General features: G+C 38.8%; 1 protein-coding gene and 1 long non-coding RNA gene across 10 annotated transcripts in view; one reads left to right on the top strand and one right to left on the bottom strand.

Annotated features, from left to right (window-relative positions):
* TSC22D1 (TSC22 domain family member 1) overlaps positions 1-25,262 on the top strand; it is a 126,969-nt gene that overhangs the window by 775 nt on the left and 100,932 nt on the right. For 3 of the 9 annotated variants that reach the window (XR_011645836.1, XM_004457868.5, XM_058276650.2), the window contains exon 2: positions 350-3,402. Coding sequence is in view for 7 of the 9 variants with exons in the window: in XM_004457868.5 (XP_004457925.1) it covers positions 533-3,402 (2,870 nt within the window). In the remaining 2 variants the exon portion in view is untranslated. Of the gene's footprint in view, positions 1-19; positions 3,403-25,262 lie in introns of those variants that run through there. The other 6 variants (XM_071208271.1, XM_071208272.1, XR_011645837.1 and 3 more) reach the window with 6 other exon arrangements.
* Positions 1-25,262, bottom strand: part of LOC131273444 (uncharacterized) — a 129,459-nt gene that overhangs the window by 15,432 nt on the left and 88,765 nt on the right. The gene's annotated exons all lie outside the window — the stretch shown is intronic.

Raw genomic sequence — 25,262 nt, 5'->3', positions numbered from 1 at the left:
GGCGGGGCCGGGGGCGGCGAAGGCCGGCGGGACCCGCTCCGCGCCGCCTCCGTGCAGGGCGGCCGGGAGGGCTCTGCAGCCGCCGCCGGCGCCGCGGCGGGAGGAGCGGGTGGAGGTGGCTTCCGAGTTGGCGGCTCGGCCGCGGAAGGTGGGCATTTCTCGGGCTTCCCTGCCCGCTCCCTTCCCCGGCCCCCACCCTCCGGCCCCGCACCCCACGTGAAGCGGAGTATAAAGGGGGGTGGGGTGTGAGACTAGAGGGGAAAGCGGAGGGCGAAGGACTGGAGGGGCTCTCCCCCCCTTCGGGTCCCCGGCCGCCCAGTTCACCCTCGTTCGTCCTCCCTTCCCGAAGCTCGCCCCCGGAGGCAGGAGCGACCGGCGCCGGTGCCCGCGGCTAAGGAGGACGAGGAGGAACCGGAGGAACCGAGCCTGGCGGAGCGTCGGGTCCCGTCTTCCTGCCCGGCGTCGTGAACCCCGAGCTTACGGTGCCGAAGGCAATTGCACTCGCCTCCTCCGCCCCCCCGGCCCCCACACAATGCACCAGCCGCCGGAGGCCACCGCCGCCGCGGCCGCCGCCGCAGACATGAGCGCCAGGAAGATGGCGCACCCGGCGATGTTCCCGAGAAGGGGCAGCGGGAGTGGCAGCGCCCCTGCGCTCGGCGCAGCAGGTACCGGCGCTGGGGGGAGTCAGGCCACATCTGCCGAGGATCTGCCGCCCCCGTCGCTGCTGCAGCCGCCGCCTCCCGCAGCATCTTCCGCGTCGGGACCACAGCCTCCGCCTCCACAAAGCCTGAACCTCCTCTCGCAGGCTCAGCTGCAGGCGCAGCCCCTGGCGCCAGGCGGAACTCAGATGAAAAAGAAAAGTGGCTTCCAGATCACTAGCGTTACCCCGGCTCAGATCTCCGCCAGTATCAGCTCCAACAACAGCATAGCCGAGGACACTGAGAGCTACGACGACCTGGATGAATCGCACACGGAGGACCTGTCTTCCTCCGAGATCCTGGACGTGTCGCTTTCCAGGGCGACTGACTTAGGGGAACCGGAACGCAGCTCCTCAGAGGAGACTCTGAATAACTTCCAGGAAGCCGAGACACCTGGGGCCGTCTCTCCCAACCAGCCCCACCTTCCTCAGACTCACCTGCCTCACCTTCCACCCCAGAATGTCGTGACCAATGGCAGTGCCCACCCGCACCACCCCCATCACCACCACCACGTCCACGGACATCACCTCCACCATGGGCACCACCACGCCGCCCACGCCGGTGTGACCAGTGCACCTGTGCCTGCAGGGCCGCCCGCCAGCCCTGTGGCCAGGAGACTCTCCACAATGGGAAGCTCTGACGGTGTTACACCAGCTGCACCGACTTCTGCTGTATCATCCAGTGGCTCACCTGCATCTGCAATGACTAATATCCGCAATTCCAGTGCTCCTGGTGGTGTGGGTCTAAATTCTGTTACTGGCACTAGCGCAGTGAGTAACGTTAACCTTGCTGCTGTGGGTAGCATTCACCCTAGTGTGACCAGCAGCGTGCTTGGTCACGTGCATATCAATACTAGCAATATCCCCAGTGCTGCTGGTGTGAGTGGTGGGCCCGGAGTTAGTGTTTCTGGGAATATCTTGAGCGGCATGGGCAATGGGGCCCTTTCCTCCTCGGCGATTGTTAACATCCCCAACGCAGTGGCTGGGATGACTGTGGGACCGGTTTCAAGTCAGCAGCCACAACCAGCAGTCAACACATCCAGGTTCCGGGTTGTGAAGTTAGATACCAGTTCTGAGCCCTTTAAGAAAGGTAGATGGACTTGCACGGAGTTCTATGAAAAAGAAAATGCTGTACCTGCCACGGAAGGTGTGATAAATAAGGTGGTGGAGACGGTGAAACAAAACCCTGCAGAAGTGACTTCTGAGAGGGAGAGCACCAGTGGGAGTTCGGTGAGCAGTAGTGTCAGCACACTGAGTCACTATACAGAGAGTGTGGGAAGTGGGGAGATGGGAGCCCCTGCTGTGGTAGTGCAGCAGCAGCAGCCACCCGCTCTCCAAGGTGTGGCCCCTCTACAGATGGATTTCAGTAGCGCTGGTCCACAGAGTATTTCAACAGCTAGTATACCACAGAGTATTTCTCAGTCACAGATCTCCCAAGTACAGTTACAGTCTCAAGAACTGAGCTATCAGCAGAAGCCAGGTCTTCAAGCAGTACCTCTTCAAGCCACTATCAATGCTGCAACTGGTGTCCAGCCACCCCCCGTTAACGTGGTTGGTGGAACTTCAGCTTTAGGTCAGCAGCCTTCCCTTTCCAGTTTGGCTCAACCCCAACTGCCATATTCTCAGATGGCTCCTCCAGTGCAAACTCCCCTTCCAGGGGCACCACCCCAACCGCTACCATACGGACAACAGCACCCAGCCGTTTCTACACAGATGGCTCCAGGCCATGGGAAATCAATGACTCAGAATCCCCTTTCAGAGTATGTCCAGCAGCAGCCGATTCTTCAAACGGCGGTGTCCTCTGGACAGCCTGGTTCTGCCGGGGTGGGAGCAGGAACAACGGGGATTCCTGTGGCCCAGCCACAGGGCATCCAGCTGCCAGTCCAGCCCACGGCGGTCCAAGCGCCACCTGTAGGGGCAGCTGGCCAGCCCACTGGCCAGGCTCAACCAGCAGCATCTGCTGTACCGACTAGCAGTCAGATGGCAAATATTGGTCAGCAAGCCAACCTACCCACTGCAGTGCAGCAGCCCTCCACCCAGGTCACACCTTCAGTTACTCAGCAAGGTGCTCCTCCATCTTCACAAGTAGTTCCACCTGCTCCAACTGGGATTCTTCATCAGGGAGTTCAAACTAGTGCTTCGAGCCTTCCTCAACAATTGGTCATTGCACCCCAGAGTACCTTGTTAACTGTGCCTCCCCACCCACAAGGAGCAGAATCAGTAGCTCAAGGAGTTGTGCAGCAATTGCCCGCAGTTAGTCCTTTGCCCTCTGCTAGTAGTGTTTCTGTTACAAATCAGGTTAGTTCATCTGTTCCTTCTGGAATGCCTTCTGCCCCGACAAACTTGGTTCCACCACAGAATATAGCACAGCCCTCTGCAACCCAAAATGGTAATTTGGTTCAAAGTGTTAGTCAACCTCCCTTGATAGCGACTAATATAAATTTGCCTTTGGCACAACAGATACCGTTAAGTTCTACTCAGTTCTCTGCACAATCATTAGCTCAGGCAATTGGAAGCCAAATCGAAGATGCCAGGCGCCCAGTGGAACCCTCCTTAGTTGGTTTACCTCAGACTATCAGTGGTGACAGTGGGGGAGTGTCAGCAGTTTCAGATGGGAGTAGCAGCAGCCTAGCAGCCTCTGCTTCTCTTTTCCCGTTGAAGGTGCTACCGCTGACGACACCCCTGGTGGATGGCGAGGAGGAGAGGTAAGATCATGCCATGTTTCTGCAGACATTGAGCAGATTCAAAGTTAATCTGTTTTACGTGTTTTCATTTTTGTATGTGAAAATGTATTTTCATGGTAAGTGTTTTCTTATTAGAGTAAGAGTGTTATGGAATGGTTTCAGAGCGAGTAGGAAATGGTTTACATTTAATACGTAAACTATACTTGTCAGAATAGTTCACATTAAAAGCTTATGCGAGGGCACCAAGTGGTTTTTGTTATTTATAAAATATTTTTTAGAAAGGTTAATGATAAACAAAAGTGTGAGTTTTGCTAACCCAAACAATAGTTAATTCCTTCTATTGAGGTACTAAAGTCCTTATGATCATCTCTAGAGGGTTTGTGGTTCCACATTTGTTTCTCCTCTACTAGACTGTCCTTTTTCCATTTTACTGTTCGATTGTAGTCTGGGTGATAATGTTACCTGCTTTTCCTAGCCAGCTCCTATAGGATGATCTAATCTGGGTTATAGTTATAGAGATTGCCTTCAAACTATAACTGACCAACTTCTGTATACTTTTTAATGGTCTTCTACTGGACCTGTAAAGGAATGGGAATCTTAAATATTTTGCAGGGGAGAAGAGCTTGCACTGTCCAAACAAGCAAATTTATCTGAACATTTTTTCTTGTGCTTGGTAGACCAAGGTGGTAGCCATTTTAAAGAGTAAAGGAAGCCTGGCTTAGACTTAAAAAGAGGAAAGGGTTGGTTTAGAGAGGCAGGAGAGCAAGACCTTGTTCCCCTGCTAATCTACTCCACCTGCTCCTTTCCTTACCAGAAAAAAAAAAAAAAACAAAACCAAAAAAAAACCCCAAAAAACCCTAAAATCGATTCTTAAACCACCGTTTTCTCAGGTTGGAAATAATGTGCTTCACGTTTATGGAATCAGATTGTCTTTGAAACTGACTGCCTTGAAAAGTTGTGATATCTCTTGGGAGTCTACATTGCTTTTACCAAATTTATTTTAAAAGGAATGCCCCCTTTCATAAATTTGCTAGTCTGTGACTAGCTGATCAAAATAACACTGTAGGAGTTATGATAAAGGGTACTGTTTTTCACCGTGAAATTTTGAATAAACTTTGCAAGGTACTTAATTACTTAAGGGTTAGTTTGAGATATTTGTGATTGAACTTTCATCAAAACAATTGAAGCATTTGTAATCTATATGTTTTTGGTTCGTACTTGGGAAAAATTGAGCCTGTTTCAAAAAGAATTGTAGTTTTAGCAAAAGAAAACAAAGGCCAAGCAAGCTTTTCATAATACATTTAGTTGTTTAAAATATATGAGAATTTGAATTTTCTAACAGTCACTTAATTAAAATCTTGTTTACCTCACTAAATACACTCAGTATCATTCATATGAAACTGTACTTTAATTGGTAGTCCTCTGTGAGGTAGCGTCCTAAATAGTCCATTATAGTTACTGGTAGCCTTTTATTTTTGTCATTACTATGCTAATACAACCTGTGATTTTAATTTAAAGAGTTATTTACCCCAGATATTGTTTTCTAAATCTAAAATTTGTGATCTGAGTGAAGTCCCTGTAAAAACAGGTAAATTATGTGGATGCTAAATTTAGAGATGGGCTGAAATACACAAATGAAAAGCCACATTTTGCATCCAAACCTGCTATGGTTTTGTTAATTGCAATTTGTGGTCTTCTGACATGACTTTCTTTTTTTCCCTCCTGGTGGTGTGGTCAGGGGTGATAGGGCTTTCCACAGCTTACTGTTTCATTTCAGGCAATTAAAGCCAGATGTTAGGACTTAAAATCAGGTTTTTAACTGCACGGATAGAGTCACATATTAGTACAAAGTTAATATTTCCAGCTAGTAACTGAGGTAAAGACTGATTAGGAGCGAATTATGCAGAAAGCTTAGGGGCATGAAGAGATCCTGAGAAATGAGATGAAAAATAATTGTTTTAAGTAGCTTGAGTAGCCTTCAAACTGTCCCTTGTTTTGACTTTACATATTTGAACCTTTGTTAACATCAAAGTTAGTCACCAAAACTGGAAAATTTTTGTTGCAGAAATATCCTCCAGATTCTGAAAAGTCAAAATGTTTCACCCCTGAAATACCTGTAGAGGTCTGAAAAGATAAATTGTGTGTGTGTAGTGTTTTACTGTAGCTTTATTTCTTTTATCACAGTATCTAACAACTGTTAGAAAAAAAAATGTTCTTTCAGTTGAATTTGTCCTTGGAAGGGAATTTGAAGATAACTACATGAGTAAAAAAAGAATAGAATACTATTAAAGAAAATTCTTTTTATCTTTCTTCCCACATTAGCTTCTCTGTCACTTTTATCCTCTGGAAGCTGGGCTATCATTTAGTCTCTCATGGGAGAGGTGGAAAGGGTATATTATAATTTCAGTACCATGACTCAGGAAATTTGCTTACAAATACAACTTTTTGATGGTAGTATAAACAAAGGATGGTTGTTTATTAATCTTTTGAAATAATACCCTAAAGCTTTAGATTAAAAAATGTACATTGGACATGTGGAAAATGCTTTCAGTTGGCCACTACTGAGGCTGTAAAGATTAGAAAATGGATCAAAGCAGTAAGATGATCTTATTTTTAAAAACCTATTTTTATTGAAAAGATCTTAAAGTCTTATGTTAGTCTTTAGCATGAACTTACCTTTATAACAAGGGAAGATAAAGATTTTCACACTGAAATGTAGTCTTTTGTGATTATGAGTAATGGTTTCTTTTGTTAAATTGGTCATACTTCTATTTATCGTTCAAGACTCAGCACAGATGTTCCCTCTGAAGCATTCTCTTTCTCCAGGGAATGTTGTTTCCTTAGCTCTTTTTAGTGTTCCTGTATTTAAGCACTGTGCACATTGAACTCTAATTATCTGTTTACCCTTCTTCCCCGCAAGACTGCGTTCCTCAAAGGCAATGACTAAATATTTTCTCTGCTGTTTGGATTTGCAGTCAGTTTTTCTATTCATGTTTTCAAGTTTATGTTGTCCTTCATCTTATTCACGATAGTGAGAGATGTAGGATCATATAATTTATGCAATGGGTTGAAAAGAAATTAATAAAAAGAATTGCTTTTTTGTACTTCATTGTTCCTGGAGGTGAATTGGTGGCTGTCTTCTAAACAGTCCCTGCTATTTAGTAAGTACTCAAATATTTGTTAAAGAGGAATGAATGAGAGTTTTTTAAATCTGTAGAATGGGAATAATATTCATTGTGCCTATTACAGAGGGTGGTTGTATCAGTTAAAGTACTTTAACTGTGAAATACTAAATGGTAATTTAAGTTTTTACTGTTTTACATGCACAGTTTAAAGGGTCAAAATAGTTTACAAAATATTTAAAGAAAAATAATCTTCCCCTTTTGCCTTTTCCAGAAGCAGTCACTTTTCACCTCTTTTAGATGATTATTGTGATATTTACCTCCTATTCTCTAAAATAACATGCTTGGTTTGCTTCTAGATATGCAGCATAGCTTGATGGTTAGGAGCATGGACTCTGGAATTAGACTGCCTAGGTTTGATCCTTCTGTCATTTACTTGTTTTACTTAACATTGGGGTACTTCTCTATGCCTTAGTATCCTTATTTGTAAAAACGGGATAATACCTACTTGATAGGGTTGTTAGAATTAAATGAGTTTGGCAGTCCTTACAACTGTGTTCTGTTTGCCATGCTTAAGTGTGTGTGAAAGAAAATACTTCTTTTGTTTTTAAATTTAAGTCTTCCATGGTCACCTATCCAGCTGGCCCCCCTTCCCGATTATATCACTAATGATCATTTAGTGTTCTTACAAAGTTTTACTTTCCCTATCTTGTACAGTGTACTGTGGCTACCTCCCACCCTATCCTGCAGCTGTCCAGTATATGGAATTTTTTCATCTATCACAGGGCTTCTTAACAAGGGCTCCGTGAGCTTGAATTGAAATTCAAAAAAACATGATTCTTGTAGGGATGTGTTGGTGCGGGTGTGATATATTAATTAAATAATCCACAGTATAGTGTGACCTTAGTAAGGGGGGAGGCTCTGTGGAACAAAAATGGTTAAGAACTTCTGATCTATCAGAAATAGTCTGTTTTTCTTGCAGGTTGCCTTTCTTCCCTTTTTGTATATTTTGAACTTTACCTTTCATTATAGATCCTTTCTCAGGTATCTGGTAATTCTTGGTTGTCTGCTGCACTTAAGTATGGGGCTTAAGATGTAATTTCAAATTCTCTTTATGGCTTCTTGACTGCTAGCATGATCTGGCTGGAGTTCATTGTCTTTTTTGTTTGTTTTTCCTTGCTTAGTTTTCTGTGTATTTATCTCTTATTCAGCTTTTCACTATTGTCTCTCAAAATATTCACACCTATCAAATATTATCAGTTTTATCTTATGAGGAAATTTCTCTTATATTCTCTGACCTCCATTCTGAACTGATTGCCCCCTAAGCTTGGAGCACAGCTCTTTTCCTTCACTGGATTCCCTTCACTTTTTCCTATGCTGGATCTGCAATTTTTGGTGACTGATGTCATCTTCATTTGTGTTTTTCTTGATGTTTTAAAATGACTTTAATTTACCCTGATACTGGTTTGAGTCTGTCTGAGTAAAGAATACCAGGTGGGAAATTGTGTTCGCTTATAATTTTGCTGTATTGCTTTCTAACTTCCATATTGCTTTTGAGAAATCTGAAGCCATTTTGGTTCCTCATATTTTATATGTGATCTTTGTGTATGTGTTTTCTTTTTCTCTTCTTTGGCCTGCCTTTTCTTTTCCTCCCTTTTTCAAATTTCTGAAAGAATATGTTTCCATTGTTCTGAAACTTTGCAAAGATAATCATCCCTGGTATTGAATTCCTGATGTGTCCTTTCAGTCTGGAAACATCTTTTAATTCTGGGACTTTTTCTTGAATGTGGTTGTTGATTATTTCTTTATCTTTTTTTTTTTTTTTTCCTTTTTTTAAACTCCTCTTACTTGGAAAGACTTTCTAGGCTGTCAGATTTTCTTGTATCTTTACTGTTTTTTATCTCTTTTTGCTCTACTTCTTTTGCATTTTTATTTCTGTTATCATGTATTTAATTTCTAAGCTCTCTGTTATTCCTTGTTCCTTTTAAACGATACTGTGTTCTAATTTCATGACTGTACTTTCTTTTAATTATCTGAATATATAAAGGCTAGATTTTATTTATTTTTTTTTAAGTTTTCTTATCATGTGGTCTGTTTCCTCCAGATTTCATTTTTTGTTTGCTTTGGTCTTCATTTTTCATGTTATAGACTTCCCTTAGATTGTAGATAATCTTGTATAAGAGTAGGGGACTAAAATGCTGATTAGATTTTCTCAAGAGAGTCTTGTCAACTGTTAGCTTCACTGGTGACCTGACAGGTTTTTTGGTTGGTGGGTCTTTTGATCAGTATCTTCTTATCTTTCTTCCTGGCTGGTTAGATTCCCCAGAGAAGGTGACACTGATTTCTTGCCTGTAGAGTGAAGGCCTGTCTGTAAGCCTTCTGGAGGGCAAGATCCCTATAGATGTTTCATTCCTATATATGCCCCCATTTTTCATTATTTTTTCCTACCTTCTCTGTAACAGATTCCCTCAATCCTGGGATCTTATATTTTACCTTCTCTAGGCTTTATAAAATCAGTTTGTTTTTTGTTGCGGTGGAAGGGGTTAGTTGAGATCTGTGGGGCTGGTTGGGTTTTAAACAATCTTTCTTTTTTAGCATCCCCTCCCCATCCTACACCCCACTTCAGATGTAAGCAGTACTGCCAATTCTTGAGTCTTTGGGGGATTTTGAAATTTAAATTGGGTTTGTTCCTGCCTTTATCCACTGCTTGCTAAGGATTTGATTTTCCTTGTTTGCTAAGTCATTTGTTACTCAGCCATCTGCTTTCCAGCTTCTAAGTTTTTGTTGCTACTGTCTTTTCATCCTTTGCATTTTTGTGGACTCATATCTTTATATTTTAAAAAATTCCCTTTCTGTCATTTTACTGGAGTTTTTAGGGAAAGTGAAAAATAGAAGAGTGTACTCTCTTAATTTATCATTACTGTAGAATACGGCAGCGTTTAATATAAAGACTGATGCTAATTTTACTAAAATCAGTTGCTCCAAGATATGATCTCTAATGAGGACATAAACTTTAAGAGTGTAATTGCTTGGCATACATGCAGCAGAAATAAGAATAGCATAAAACTCAGTATTTCAATTCACAGAAGTGGTTGAAAATGTTAGGTTTTGAGTCATTTAATATTTATTATTACATTTACCCAACCTTGATAACCTCATGAATGAAGTTTTTTTTCGTTCTTCTGGTGAATAAACTGAAGTCTTACTCAGTTTATTACAGAGGCCAAATGAGTTACCTAAGGTTACATACATAGCAGTAAAGTAGAGCTGGGATTAGAAGCTGTGTTTCCAGTGCAAAATCCTGTGCTCTTTCTACTACTTATAAAGCCAACAATAGGTAGGCGTGATGGCCTTAATAGTAGAGTGGCTGAAAATAAAAGAAAACTGGCTACATCGCTTCATTAATTTGTGTGTTAATACAAATAATGGAATTGCTAAAGAACCTACCAATACTGATTTATAAGCCCTTGGTGGGGGAAATTGTCACAGGTGTTTCTGAACTGTGTAGGTATTCAAATGTTAAGTGAATTTATTTAATCTCTTTCCTTTTTCAAGTTTATATGGAAATTATCTTTTCAGGAAAATCATCTTAATTTTCTAATAATTTAAATTCAGTGTTTATAGCATTGGCTTCAGAATTGTATAACAGGTAGGTTTTATTCTTCAGAAAGTTTAATTTCAAGATCTGGAACTGCAAAGCATGAGCTGTTCTAATACTGTAATATTAGAAACGCTGCAACCTTAGTGGTTGGCTTTTGCCTTGTCACTGTTATTAAAGTTGAATATTTCTTTGTAAGAATATGCTTTAATGGCTTATTGTAAGAAACTTACATGAAGGAAAATTAAAGCATGGTTATGCTTTTAAAAATAACTCTTTTTAATTAGTTTTACATTTTTGGTTGACTTTTAGTCTCACATATATTCAAATGCCTTTTTTCCCCCTACTGTTTCTTCCTTACCGGTAAGTTTGACCTGGAAATCTTACTTGACCTTTCAGGATCAATAAAACTGGTTGACCTGTGCATTCCTTCCTTCTTGAAACACACAAATACTCTCCTTTTGCTTTCTGTGCTACCTTTCTTAGTTCTCTTGCTACCTTTCTGGCCACTCCTTTTCAGTCTCCCTTTCAAATTTCTCTCCTCCATCAGGTTCTCAGTGTTGGAGATTGTTTTAATCCCTGAGCCCTTTTCACACTTCCTACCCCTTCCCTAGGCCTCAGTTACATTCTGTATGCTGGTACCTCACCTCCTAAGTGGTTATCTCTGGCCTAGATTTTGCTTTTTCACCTTAAACAGATAGAGTCAGCTGTCTTCATATCTCTACTTGGATTCTCATAGGCCTCTCAAATCTCAACAGGTCATAAACTTAACTCTTGATTCCCCAACCTTCAAATTTCCTTCTCCAGTCATTTTAGAAGTTTTTATTTATTTATTCCTCTCCCCTCCCCCCCATCTGCTTTCTGTGTCCATTTGCTGTATGTTCTTCTGTGTCTGCTTGTATTCTCATTAGGTGGCTCCAGGAACCAATCCTGGGACCTTCCGGAATGGGAGGGAGGCAGTCATTCTCTTATACCTCAGCTCCCTGATCTGCTGTGTCTCTTATTCTCCTCTGTGTCCCTTTTTGTTGCGTCATCTTGCTGCGCCAGCACTCCGTGTGGGCCAGCTCGCCACATGGGCCAGCTTGCCTTCCCCAGGAGGCCCTGACATGGAACCTTGGACCTCCTATCTAGATGGTAGACGGGAGCCCAATTGCTTGAGCCACATCCACTTCCCTCATTTTAATAAATGTCATTTCTTACTCTAGTTCTTCACTTGAGAAATCTGGAAGTCATTTCTGATCTGTTATCTTCACTGTATATATCATGACCTTCACTTTCAAAATATACCTTGAATTCATCTATTTTTCTCATCTCTACTGCACAACTCTGGTCTAAAATAACATCAGCTCTCAAAGTACTGTAGTAATTTCCTCAGAGAACCTCTTGCACGCATCTTTGCCTTAATATTGCATTTTGTAGACACAGTGGTATTAAAAATAGAAATAACGTTCAGGTCACTCATTTGTCTAAAACTACCATCAAGCTTTCCCTTCTTTCTTTTTAAAAAAAAATCTTTTAAATTTATTTTTTATTAGAGAAGTTGTGGGTTTACAGAACAATCGTGTAATTTCACGTTCTTTTAAGATAAGTTTTCCTCTCCTTTGCTTATTACTTCTGGCCTCCTTTCTTGCCACTCCCCCATCCTGCCCCCTTTCTGTGTTCCTACAGCAGTGACTTCGTTTCATCTCCTTAACTTGTCTCCCATGCTTACTGCTTCTGCTAGGCCTTTGCACAGGCTGTTCCTTTTGCCAGGACATTGCCCAAGGGCCCCCCTCCTCCCCACCCCTGTTCATCTTTAAAGCTTAACTGTCACTTTTTGAGAGGCCTTCTTTGACATACCATTCTAAATTTAGGTTCTTTGTCACACTGTTTCATAGTTCCTATTCTTTTCTTTCATTATGCTTATTATAGTTTGTAGTTAATTTTTTTTTTCTTTTGATGTTTATATGTTGGTGATTTTAGGTCGAGGAACCAGGGATGTTTGGTTTGCTGCTATATATCCAAAGGCAACCTCAGTGCCTGACAACTTAGTATGTACTCAATAAAAATCTGCTTAGTGAATAAATGAAGACAAATATTTTTAATATTGACATAAGAATTTGAAATATATCACTATTATGGATTTCAAAGATAATGAAGTTTTCTTATAGATTATCATGTATTATCACTATTTTTTCCTTTAAGAGAGATGACTGAGAATTTACTTTTTGCTGTGTTTGTGAGCCAAAAAAGCATGCTTATTTACTGCTTTAATATCACACATTTTATATTTATATTTATTTTGCATTTATTTATGTTTATGCCAATTAAAATTCTCCAACTTTTGAAAATAAAACAAAATCTCCCCTTTATTTCAAAATTAGAATATCAGTGTTCTTTTTTGTTTATCTCCTGTTGACTGGTTCAGCTATTTAACATATTATGACTCTTAAGTATCTGAGCATTACCTTAGAGGTTTTGGTGCTCTCTCTGCCATTGAAGGTGTAAGTATTTAACTTGGATAATACCACTTGTTTGTTTGCAGAGTTCTTTATTAAGCAGTTTAATAAGCAGTGAGTTGATTACTAGTTTAAACTTTGTAACTGTGGTATGTTTTACTTACGGTTATTCTAGTTACTTGTTATTAAACCAATAAGTTATGTATTATGTAAAGAGAGAGGAACCATGAAAAAAGGTTGGCAGTGACTGAACTTAACCATAAACTTTTTATCAATTACTTTTTATTGCTTGTCTGGGTTTTAAATGGGAGTAAAAATATTGAGATGAGGCCTTTGGTTTTAAAGTTGGAGCAATTCAAAACAGAAGGGAAAATATGGACTCTGATGTTGAAGTGCAGTGATAATCAGAGGCTGCTAATTCTGAGAGTCTCTAACTAAGGGAGGTTTTCCCTTCCTGTTTGAGGATATCTGTGTTAAACCTGCTTGCCTGAGTTTGAAACCATTATATTTTTGTTAATTGGGGAGAAAAGTTACTGTGGCTTGATTTCATTAAGGATTAACTTTAATTCCTGGTGAAAGGTATCACTCTGTCCATGTGGCCATAGAAATAATGGGGACCTTGAGCTTGATGTGGCGTGCACAAGACAGGCAAAATAGCATCCTGTTCTTCCAGGCCTCCCAGATCATTTTTGTAGTATCAGCTGGCTGCTCAGGTATGTATGCCAGAGTATTCTGAGTGAATTGTAGATGGATCATGTTATAAAATTGCTCGTTGTTGATTGAGATTCACTCTCTTCCAGCTGAGTGATCTAATTTCTTAGATTATTAGACTTTTTTGTTGTGATTCTCATGGTAACAAACAGCTAAGATTGACTAATTAGGGGTGCTTTGAAGGTATAAACATTTACAATTGATACAATATCTAGCATTACATTTTCCCTGTCAGACAGCTATGATATATCTCAGTGTTGATAGTAATAGAACCTTATTTCTAAATGATTTTTTGGGGTTGTTTTTAAAAAGCACTTTGAAATAGGTTTTTTCTCTTGAGTCTAAGCAGTCTTAAGGTTGATAGGGTGCTTTTGTTTCAGTTTCACAGAGGAAGAAAGAGTCTTGAGTTTGCTCATTTAGTCAATAATTAAACGAGATTTTACTGTGTATTATGCACTTTTCTCAGCTTGTGCATAGAATGACTACAACGATTCAGTAACTATAGTAGTAGTAATAGTTGTAGTAGGAGTATTTGAAAATAATGCACAGATTATGAGCCAAACTCTTCCAAGCACTTGACATAGATTGACTTACTCAATTCTCAGAACAACCTTATGCAGTATGAGTACCATCATTATCCCCATTTTATAGGTGTAAGGAAACTGAGGCAGAGAGTGACTAATTTATTCAAGGTCACAAAGCTTGTAAGTGGGAACTGGGATTCAAATCCAGGTATTCTGGCTCTAGAGTTTTTACTCTTGATTACTTTGATCAGTTGCCTCAATAGCATATGATCAGAACCAATGTGTTGGGACTCTTTCTTCAGTCAGTTTGGGTGGTTACGCTAGTTGTTTCTATACTCAAGAATTTCTGTTCCATGATGTCAGAGCCCTGCTCTAGTTAAACTGCTGTAATCCCACGAGTGCCTGGCTCATGGTTAAAGTTCTGTAATATCTGTTGAATAAGTGAATCCAAACATGTAGCAGAAGAAAAGCATCCAAGAAGGGAATATAATCACACTAGATATTTTGCCATCCTATTACCATTAGATCTACAGTCATTTTGATAGATTGGACTAAGGCTTGGTTCTTCCTAGATCTGTTATTTTAAATTCTGTCTCTCCTCCTTCCCTGTATATCAAATGTGGGTTACTGAGCAGGTACGAGGTGTATATTATAACTAGAGGGGGTGTAGGCAGAGGTGTCCTCAAACATGGTTTTTGTCCTCAAGGATTATATAAGACCATATACATGGGGAGAATATACGGCAGTATAAGAGCTAAGTAATAGTGTTAACATGAAATGAGAAATTGAGGAATCAAACTCAGAGCTAGAAATCTTGAGATGTCATTCAACCCTTGGTTTATAGATGAAGGAACAAGTTCAGAGAGGTTAAGTGAATTCTCTAAAATAGTACTGCAAAATATTTCTTAGTCTGTAATTGGAACTCTGTTCTTCAAAATGATATAGAAAATTGCATTCAAAATTCATAAAAGGGATAGAGCTGACCTTTGGTGGGCCGGGAAAGCAGTGTTACTCAAATTGACTTTTAAAGGTTTTGGGGTGGAGAAGAAATTTTCAGGCAGGAGACTATTAATAAAAACGGAGTGAATAAGAAAAACATTCCGGGCCACAGTGAAGCAATAGTTAGATTCAGCTAAAGAAAGTTTGTCTAAGGATGTGATAAGGAATGAGATTGAATTGGGGGATGATTTGGCTCCCGCTTGTTAACTGAATGGTATTCAGTGTAGATTAATCTAAGTGGCATCTGTAGTTTGGATTGGAGTAGGGGAACAACTGGAAGCAGGAAGAACCAGTTAGTAGGAAAGTAAATTTTCCTGTTATTTGAAGGAATTTAGGGAGATAGTGATGTAAAAAAAAAATTATTACTATTATTTTTTATCTCTCCTCCCCCCGTTGTCTGCTCTATGTCCATTTGCTGTTTTCTTCCGTGTCTGCTCGCATTCTTGTCAGCGGTACCAGGAATCTGCGTCTCTTTTTTGTTGTTGCGTCATCTTGCTGCATCAGCTCTCCGTGTGTGTGTGTGGTACCACTCCTGGGCAGGCTGCACCTTTTTTTTTTTTTTACACTAAGTGGCTCTCCTTGCAGGGTGTGCTCCTTGCGTGTAGGGCTCCCCTACGTGGGGGACACCCCTGCGTGGCATAGCACTTCTTGCGTGCATCAGCACTGCACATGGGCCAGCTCATCACATGGGTCAGGAGGCCCTGGGTTTGAACCCTGGACCTCCCATGTAGTAGGCGGATGCTCTTTCAGTTGAGCCAAATCCACTTCCCAGTGATTTCTATTGTGAAGTGATTTAGTGAAAGAATCCTTTGGTTAGCAGATTCCTTGAGTTGTAAAAATCCTGTATTCACTTGCCTAACTACTCCTTCAAAGCAGTGTTTCTTTTCTTATTTTGAAAAAGAAAAAAGCTAATTTCCTGGAAAATCTATTATCCACAGACACAATTTTAAAGGTCTGAAGGATAAATGGTTATAACCTTAAGATAGAATTTTTGGTGGTTTAATAAGTTTTCATTGGGTTTATCCATGTTTGTAATCCAAAGCAGATGTTCCCTGAATGTGTTTAGTAAAGTGAAAAGAAAACCAAGTGAATGTGAACTAATATTTACATTTATATAAATATTATATTTATAATATTTTGGGTCTTTACATTTGTGATTGTAGAGATCTTTACCTGCTTCCTTCCATGCAACCCAGATTCTCTTTGCTGCTTGTTATCCAGGCAGTGGAAAGAGGAAGAGTTATTTCTATCCCCTGGGTTACCCTGAGGACTCTTACCAAAAGAGACATGGTATAGATCTTAAATTATTTAAAATGTGGAATATATTAATGCTACCACTGATACGAAATGTAACTGATTATTTTAATGACATTTAATGTGTCACAAAACTAACTTTTATTACTTTATATTGGTGCCTTTTTTCACTTGTCATTTTAAAAGTTGAAGAATGTAGGTTTATATGTAAAGGAGTACAATATTTCAAAAAGGGTGTTTTGAAATTATCTTTAAAAATTCTTGTAGATATGTGAAAGAATGTAATTTATTTAATAAGTATGCACAACACTGTCCTTGAGCCAAGAGTTGAATTAAAGAATATATATATGAATGAAATAGCAGATGCCATATATTACTCTCCTACCATTTTTGGTTCTTTGCTCTGTTCCCTCTCCTCCCACCCATTTTACATTTATTTTATCTTGCAATATATGTATGTCTTTGAAATCTGCTTTAAGTATTATAGGAAACAGTTTCAGATAGAAACACAGTAACTGGGAAAAGTATGACAAGATATAGGATATAATGTGTCAGAAGAGGTACCAATAAAGGAGTATTGGGAGCCAGGGAAGGTAAAGATGACATACTCTTGAGGAGGTGACATTTGAGAGGAGTTTAGTAACTGGGAATAGTAGGTCATCTTAATAGAGAAAACAAACAAGAAAGGTTCAGAGTTCAGGGAGTGGTCATAGAAGAGAATAGAGGACATAGTCTTAAGTTGAGAAACCTTAGACTTGGAATGGAGGGTTCATTTTAGCAGAGTAGTGCACTGATCAGTGCTGTGTTTTAAGAAACTGCTGGCTTTTCTTGCAGTTTCTAGTTTCTTCCTTCCTTAATAGGGATATGAGCTACCAGAAATTCTGTTGTTATTTTCCCTCAGTGGTGGAAATGAGGACGCATTCTCTTTGGGTTGTAATCCGAGGTAGTTGTTTAAATCAGTGACTTTAGCCTCATTAAGGAAAGGTAAGGAGGCCAGGACTTGATCCACATATGGTAACTGTCCACTTATCCAGAGCTCGAATAGCCTAATCCTTTGGAACAGCTCTTAGGATTTAAAGGCCTCCTAGAAGTCGTTTCCACAAAATAAAGCCATGGTGTTCCCTGTTCCCCACCCCCACCCCCCAACCAAGTTTGTGTAGCATTTCATGTCCTTTTTTGGATTTATTTTATTGTCACCTTATGTTTCCTACCTTTTAGCTTCTTCAGACAGTTGAGAGAGGGGAAGGAAAAAGGGAATTTGAGGCACATGAAGTGACAACGGAAAAGTGACATTTTATAGCCTTATCTCAAGGTAGAAGTTAGACATTTTAAGAAAAGCCCAAAGAAATGTGATTTGGTATTAGATGTTCATTACTTGAAGGTAAGATTATATCTGGTATGTTATTTTAAGGAAGTATGTATATAAAGGATAAATACCAAATGGTATTAAATATTAGCTCTGGACAAATATAAAGAGACCCTAATTTTCAGTTGTACTTACCTTCACTGTATCATTTTAATCTTAAACAAATTGCTATTCTGTCCCATATTGCTTTTTTCCATTTGTAAGATAAGACAAGTGCTTTATAGTTTACCAGCTTTTGGGAATAGTGAGTTTATTCTGTAAGAAATTCATAATATGTTAGAAATAAAGGTGGACCTCTACAGATAGAAATTACAGAGAACATTTTCAGTTGTAAAATAAGTCTCTAATAGATGCTCAGATTTAAGTAATTATTGATGATTTTTATTTTTAATGAAATTACTAATAATGACATCAAGTATCTACTATGCATGAGGTGTTACGATTTAGATACTTTGGCATAATAAAGATAACCTATGCCGATTCTTTTCCTTGAAATTTTTTATTACTTTTCTCTCATTCACATTTTTAAAATCTTTGTTTTAGAAATGGACAACCCAACCAACTTTTTCTTTCATTCGAAAGTTTTTGTTTATGCTTAATATTGTTTCTTATTTGTGTCCTTCAGACAGTTTTGTTGTGGTATTTTCAACAATGGCAAGTATTCCCATTCTGTTGAGGAATGTTTACAAATTAATTTTAAAATATAATAGTGAAACTTAATTTAGTAAACTTATTTTAGAAAGAATGCTGCTTTATAAGTTAACTTTGTTTTTTTGTTTCTTAAAGTGTTTCTTTGGGTGCAAGGTGATGAGGTAGGTGTGTGAATTTAAAAAATTAAGGCGATCCCTTGTCTTGGCTGTAGTGCTTGTCCACAGATGAGGTGCTGATAGGCCATTATAAGCCTGGGTCTTTCCTTTTCTTTGTCTTTTAAAAGACCTTAATTCTGTAGTTCATCTTAACTATTCTTTTAGAGTCAGGTATGAGGCTGTGTCTTATCTCTCCCTGATGTTCCGTGTACTGTAGAGTCTTGGAATAAGGGGTTTGTTTGAACATTCCTAAGGTATTTTTCATCTTCATTATATTATTTTCCTCTTTGGGGGTCCACCATACATTATTCATCAGTTACTCTCTGATATGATAGATAGCAGGATTTATACGTTTGTATAACTGCTTATATTTTATTAATAGGAATTTTACCTGTTTTGAGGCTCCAGGCAGGAAGAATGGGTCCAGAATGAGGACCTGGAATAAGTTCAAACTAGATATATCTTTCTAACTTCCTATCTCAATCCCCAAACCCCGTAATAATAAGCTGTGATATCCCAAGCCTCCTAGGAGAAAGTATGTTTAGTGGTTATTGATGGTACATAGTATTTCAATTAGCAATCTCCTTAGTTCCTTTTTCTCCCCTTCAATTTATGTAAGATGGATGATAAGTTTGTAGGGGACCTGAGGATTGTGAGAGTTCATTTTAAAATTTCATTTACTATATTTTTGACTGATAAATCATTATAGGTAAAATATTACGATGTTAAGTAACTTGGTCATGTGCTTGCCAAATTATGGAGCTAGTATTCCAGACCTGGGCAGTTTGATTCCAAAGCCTGCACTCTTAAAAAATATTCTGGAGATTGCCACTCCACTGATCAGTAGCAAGAGGTGACAGCTGACAAGTTTAAAAGAGCAGTCCTTAGCCAGTGAATATGGAACCATTTAGCCCTTTAGACTTCGGTAGTTCCTCAGGGTGCCACTCTTTTAAAGAGTTGTAGGGAAGCGGACTTGGCCCAGTGGTTAGGGCGTCCGTCTACCACTTGGGAGGTCCGCAGTTCAAACCCTGGGCCTCCTTGACCCGTGTGCAGCTGGCCCATGCGCAGTGCTGATGGCGCAGGGAGTGCCCTGCCATGCAGGGGTGTCCCCCACGTAGGGGAGCCCCACGTGCAAGGAGTGCACCCCGTAAGGAGAGCCGCCCAGCGCGAAAGAAAATGCAGCCCGTCCAGGAATGGAGCCGCACACACGGAGAGCTGACGCAAAATATCGCAACAAAAAATGAAACAGATTCCCATGCCGCTGACAACAACAGAAGCGGACAAAGACGACGACGCAGCAAATAGAAACAGAGAACAGACAACTGGGGGCGGGAAGGGGAGAGAAATTAAAAAAAAAAGTAAAACCAATTGTTAAAAAAGAAAGTGGTATGGTAATTGATGGTCCTAATGATAATCACTTTAATCTTAATTGTTACTCTTGAATATATTCTGAAAACATTTTCTGCCCCAAATGGTTACATTTTCCAAATTTATTGCTGAAGAGTAAACTTTAAATTTGAAAACTTTGCTAAAGCAGGATCTAATCTTTGGAGAATAGATGAATATAGACACACTTTTTTTTTTTCTTTTTTGAGGCATTAAGTTTAATTATATGAACATTTCAGTCAGACCGGTAGAATCCATTTGTATCATTTAGTGGCATTTTACTAGAAAGTATGGTATTGATACCATTACTATTGGCATTTTCTTTAAGCTTGATCAAATTACATTAAAATAAATTTTAATAGGAACCCCACTTTAATATCAATTGAATCATAATAGCACATTTTATGCTGCAAATCTGTAGTTTTGAAGGGTTGTAATTTATATTAGCATTGCATGTTTATTATTAGAAAAAGAAAATTCTAATTTATATGAAAGTTTTCATATTCAGGTGAAAAATAGGATTTACCTTTTCACTGTCCTGGAAGGAGGAAAGTTTTATTTCTTGCCTAAGACAGTTAGTTGCATTAGGTATTCTTTTAATTCAAAACTGCTATCCTTCATTTTCATTGATTGTTCGTATTCATTAAATAAACATTGGAGCTATAGAAAGAAGCAGTTGGAATTATTTTTGAATTGGTAGTGGGCAGCAGTAGCTTAATTTATAATTAAATAGTAATATAGTATAGCTCTTATTTGTATATTTTATTTTCCACTACTATGAAATGACCAAAAGCTGCTAAAAGCCAATAATTTTCACATCTTGTACAACTTGATTAAATTTCTAGATATTTTACTCATTTGATTCTTTTGACAGCCTAAAAGTGCCTTTCTTTCTCTTTCAGGTAGGCAATCACAGGAAAGAGAGAATGTTTTAAGGAAGTGGTGTTAATTTTTGTGAAATGGGCATGTTAAAGAGCTGCTTTGAGTTTTTCCCTTTATTTAGAGGTTTAGTTATCCTTACAGTTGTACTCAGATTTTGAGGCCATGAGGATTACCATTAGCTTTACATTAGTATGAAAATAAAAACTTTTAGCAGGTGGACATACTGGCCTAGCAAAAACCAAGTTGGGCTGCATTGAGTGTATGAATTTGTAACCTAAATTTTATTATTGCCAAAGACCTGAGTTGAGCCTTAAGGTGAGTGGAAAGAAACAGGAGAACTGGCTAGACAATCACTGAAGCGGGTAGGCATCACTGAGGCGGGCAGGCAGGCAGGTGGAAGAGGATCTGCGGCTCATGCTGCTTTCCTAAACACTCGCCGCAGGCATCCTATAGGGCATGTGCCGGTGTTGCTGATGTCTTTAAACCTTGCTAAATAAAGCAGTTTTAAAAATTACACAGCTATTTAATGAGTTGTCTGTTAGCCTGTCAGGCTTTAACAGTTCTTTTTTTGGTATTCTGATGATTTATTTATCTAAAAAATAAGAGCAAAGATACTAGAGAGACAATCATAAGTTTTTGGTCATTAAGAGTTTTGTGTAGTACTCTGAAGAAGCATCATAAGATCTTGATATTCCTTCTGCATTATCCAAATTAACTTGTATTATGCTCAGTGGTTTCTTTAAATTCAAATTAGTTGGTTAATCTAGTCTATAAGGTAGTTTAATTATCACCAGCCTTGGCATCAGACCTGCTTTGTAATGCTGTTTCTGTTACCTCTTTATTGTATGACCTTAGCACATGAGTTAACCTCTTTAAGACCAGGTTTCCTTACCTCTTCAGTGGTATCAAAGCTACCCTTTCACTGTTGTTGAGTGGCCTTGGCCCAATGGATAGGGCGTCTGCCTACCACATGGGAGGTCCGTGGTTCAAACCCCGGGCCTCCTTGACCCATGTGGAGTTGGCCCACGTGCAGTGCTGATGTGCGCAAGGAGTGCCCTGCCATGCAGGGCTGACCCCCGCATAGGGGAGCCCCACGAGCAAGGACTATGCCCCATAAGGAGAGCCGCTCAGTGCCAAAGTGCAGCCTGCCCAAGAATGGCTCTGCACACAAGGAGAGCTGACACAACAAGATGACGCAACGAAAGAAACAGATTCCCGGTGCCGGTGATAAGGATAGAAGCGGTCACAGAAGAACACAGCGAATGGACACAGCAGACAACTGGGGCTGGGGGCTGGAGGAAGGGGAGAGAAATAAACAAATATTAAAAAATATATATATGTAATTCCTTGAGCTCAGTTCTTGGTAGTTCTGCAAATGGTAGCTGCTCCTTCTATTATTGTGCAAATAAGAGTGATTACTTTTGTAAGCGTTGCAAATTAGAATCAAGTTTACTTACATGTTCAGAGACTTTCTAACTACAATGATGCTGTACCTTTCTTGACATTTTGGTGCAACCTTTCTCAACTGGGGTTCCACAGGAGAATTAATCCCTACTGAAAAAGTGACTTTTTCATTTCTCTTAAGGATGGTGTGTAGCTAGTATCCTCATTCTAGAAGCATAAGAGAAAAATGAATTTATATACAATGGACACACCAGGGTTTAATTATTTTGCTGATTCCCAGTCTTATCAGACTATTTTTTATCTGTTTTAGAAGTGCTTCACAATTCTTTAGTTCACAGCAACAACAAAAAAGTTAATGCAAAGCACTCCTTCCCCTTTTGTTACTGGGGGATACTTAGAAAGAATGTAATGTCCTGTAGTTAAGTTGTTAATACTCCAAAATAGAACCATTATTCTAAACAAGTGATTTCTCAAATTTTTTCATTCTAAGGGCTTTTAAGGGGGGCACAGTGCCCTGGAGACTGTCTGTTCCATCTTGGGCCCATATGGAACTGAAAACTATCTCCTTAGAATGAATGGAATTAATCAGTTTATTTTTAATAGGATAATGAGTCAGTACCTGGTTTTAAATATCAAAGATTCCTTCAGCTAGATTTTAGCATCTAGTATACATTTTCAAAATAGTGTTTTTGGAATACTAGTTCTTCAAGTGAAAAAAATAGTTTTAAAACCCAGGAAGTTTGAGGAATGTTTTTTGTTATATACCCATCCATCTTGGAGGCTGACTTGAATTTCAATTTATTAGAGACTGAGAAATTTTGTAGAAGAGTTTTATTTGATTGACTCCAGCCCTTTTGATCATGTAACACCTCTTAATGTCCTGTGGAATCAGTTTTCCTTGGAACACAGTTCCATTTTATGTACGTGGAATGTTCTGGTCATGTCACTAAGTGATGGCAGGCCTCAGCTGCAGCCCATTGCTGCATTTATCATTCTACCATAAATTCCCTTTCTGTTATACCACCCTATTTTCCATAAGAATACAATTCATATTAAAAATAAAAGTATAATTGTTGCCATTTATGAGAAAGTACATTCCAAGTTGACCATCTGGCAGACCTTTAAAAACATTTTGAAAAGTAGAACACTGACGCATTTGCAGCTTCATTTAATTGGCCCTGTCTTTGTAAATGGTTTGCAGACCTTAGGTATAGCCTTTATTTATATGTGGTAGTTACATTCTTTGGGGGGAAATCTGTAAATAGTATAGAAAGGATGAATTAATTCTCTAAACTTTAAAGTTAGGGAAACTAATCACTTTGGCACTATGCTTCACTTGCCATGACTATTAGAACAGTACTTTGTGTTTCTTAAGTTGGAGAGTTAAATTCTTGATACTAACTAAAGGATCCAATGAAATATTCTTGGCTCCTGTTTGTGTATGTCCTGTGTTATGCTCATTTGAGAAATGGAATAAGAAAAAAAGTACAAAAAGAGATGTCAGAATTCTAAGGAGAAAAATCAGAGTGGTTAAAAAGATGGTTATTGGTAATGTTGCTGGAAGGCTGTGAATGATCCGTAGAATATACCAAGATTAAAAGTTTTTTCCCTGGATTTAAGTTGAGGATAGCATGTCAGGTGAGATATTTTTTATTTTTCTGGTTTGTAGTCTTAGTACTGAGATAACCTAGTGAATAGTTGTCAAACCTGATGACAAATACTGGATATATTTTACCTGTAACTGTTTTCATTCATTGTCAAAAACACCTTAACAGTTCGTGGTCTCAGTGACTCGACCCAGTTAGAATTGTTTTATATTTGTGTATAAATAAAATGATTAAAGTGATCTGTTTAGAAAATATCCTTTGAGATTTTTTCCTGAACAAAGTTTCTATGTGAAATATGTCTTAATGTTGTAACAGATTTCTAAAGACCTATAAACTTAAATAACTCATTGTAGATATATTTAAGTTAAAATGAACAGTATATCTGAAAATGTGTAGGTTTTGCTAGTTGATCCGAAGGTTATCAAGGTATGGAAAAGTCACTTAACATACCCAAACCCAAAGGGGACTGATATATGGTAACCAGAATAACATTTTGTTAATTTGCACGATAACTGACATTGGCTATTTTTTGTAGAGACTTTTTGAAGGGTTAGTTTTTGTAAGTAGCCAGAAGCATAATTTGAATAAAGGTTGTTCAGAAGGGAAATGTCCATTATGTTAGGGTAGCTGGCTTTCTTATGAAAAGGGCCCTCAGGTTCAGGACTCTGCCATGATGACTCTCCTCTTTGTTCATGGCAAGCCCAATTGCCAGGCGAGCTATATCCTTCAATACTGTAGATTAAAGGCTTTCCTTGTCGTTGCATAGCTGTCCTGTCTTCTTAAAAATTTGCCCCACTTTGATAAAAGAATTTGATAAGCAGCCTTTTCTTACCTAGATTTTTGAGTACTTCTTCAGTCTCATACCAAATTTATATCGATTCAAATGGAGACGCAGAAAGGCAAGACTGACTTTTGATCTTGTCTTGATGGAAGAATTGGGGTAGATATATTGTGAACTGTCTATAAATAATATTTAAAATACTTTGAAATTTAAGACCACTACAATATTCAGTTCTATTAAGTATTGTGTAAACAAACTATTCTGAGCAAAAGAGTTGAGATCTGAATCATAGAGAAAAAAGCCCATTTTATATTTGCAAGATTATTTTATGCTTATAACAGAAAGGATGACTTAAATTGTACTTACAGTGTTTAAATTAAGATGAGTAAACTCATTAAACTGGAATTCTCATACATTTAAAAGACTCCTATTTGTTAGACACGTCAATAGATACGTAATCTAATTACATATCTGAAATTCTGATTAGGAGAAAACCTTTCTGTGTCTTGCTTTTTTGCAGATACTTAAAAGGTGGGAGGAATTTCTGATTACCATTTCATCTTTTAGATACAGGCTTTTCATGTTGAGTAGAAACATCTGTTCCTAGATTACTTAGGTTGCTGATTTTGAGTTGTTCAGTTCTGCTACACTTCAAAAGTTCTGTTGCCTGGTCAAACTTAATAGATAGAAAAGACAATGCACATAGCCATCAATTGATACGTGCTTAAAAGAAATTAAGTTCATAATTCTGCTTGAAAAAGAATGTGTTTATTCTAGCATTATCATATACTAAGTATTTTAAGAATATTTTGTTATTTATACTTTTCCAAACCATATTATTTTGATAAATTAGTTAAAATTCAGCATCCTGGAGTTAAACTGGTTTGAATTCCTTTACTACAGCTTACTAGGTTTGTGATCTTGGTTGAGTTACTTCATCACTTTGGGCCTTAGTTTCTTTATTGGTAAAATTGTGACGATGATACTAAGCTCTCAATAAATG

Source organism: Dasypus novemcinctus, chromosome 15, assembly GCF_030445035.2.
Source record: "Dasypus novemcinctus isolate mDasNov1 chromosome 15, mDasNov1.1.hap2, whole genome shotgun sequence".
Classification (NCBI taxonomy): Eukaryota; Metazoa; Chordata; class Mammalia; order Cingulata; family Dasypodidae; genus Dasypus; species Dasypus novemcinctus.
The sequence above is the reverse complement of the archived record's forward strand: the minus strand, read 5'-3'. Positions and strand labels throughout refer to the sequence as shown.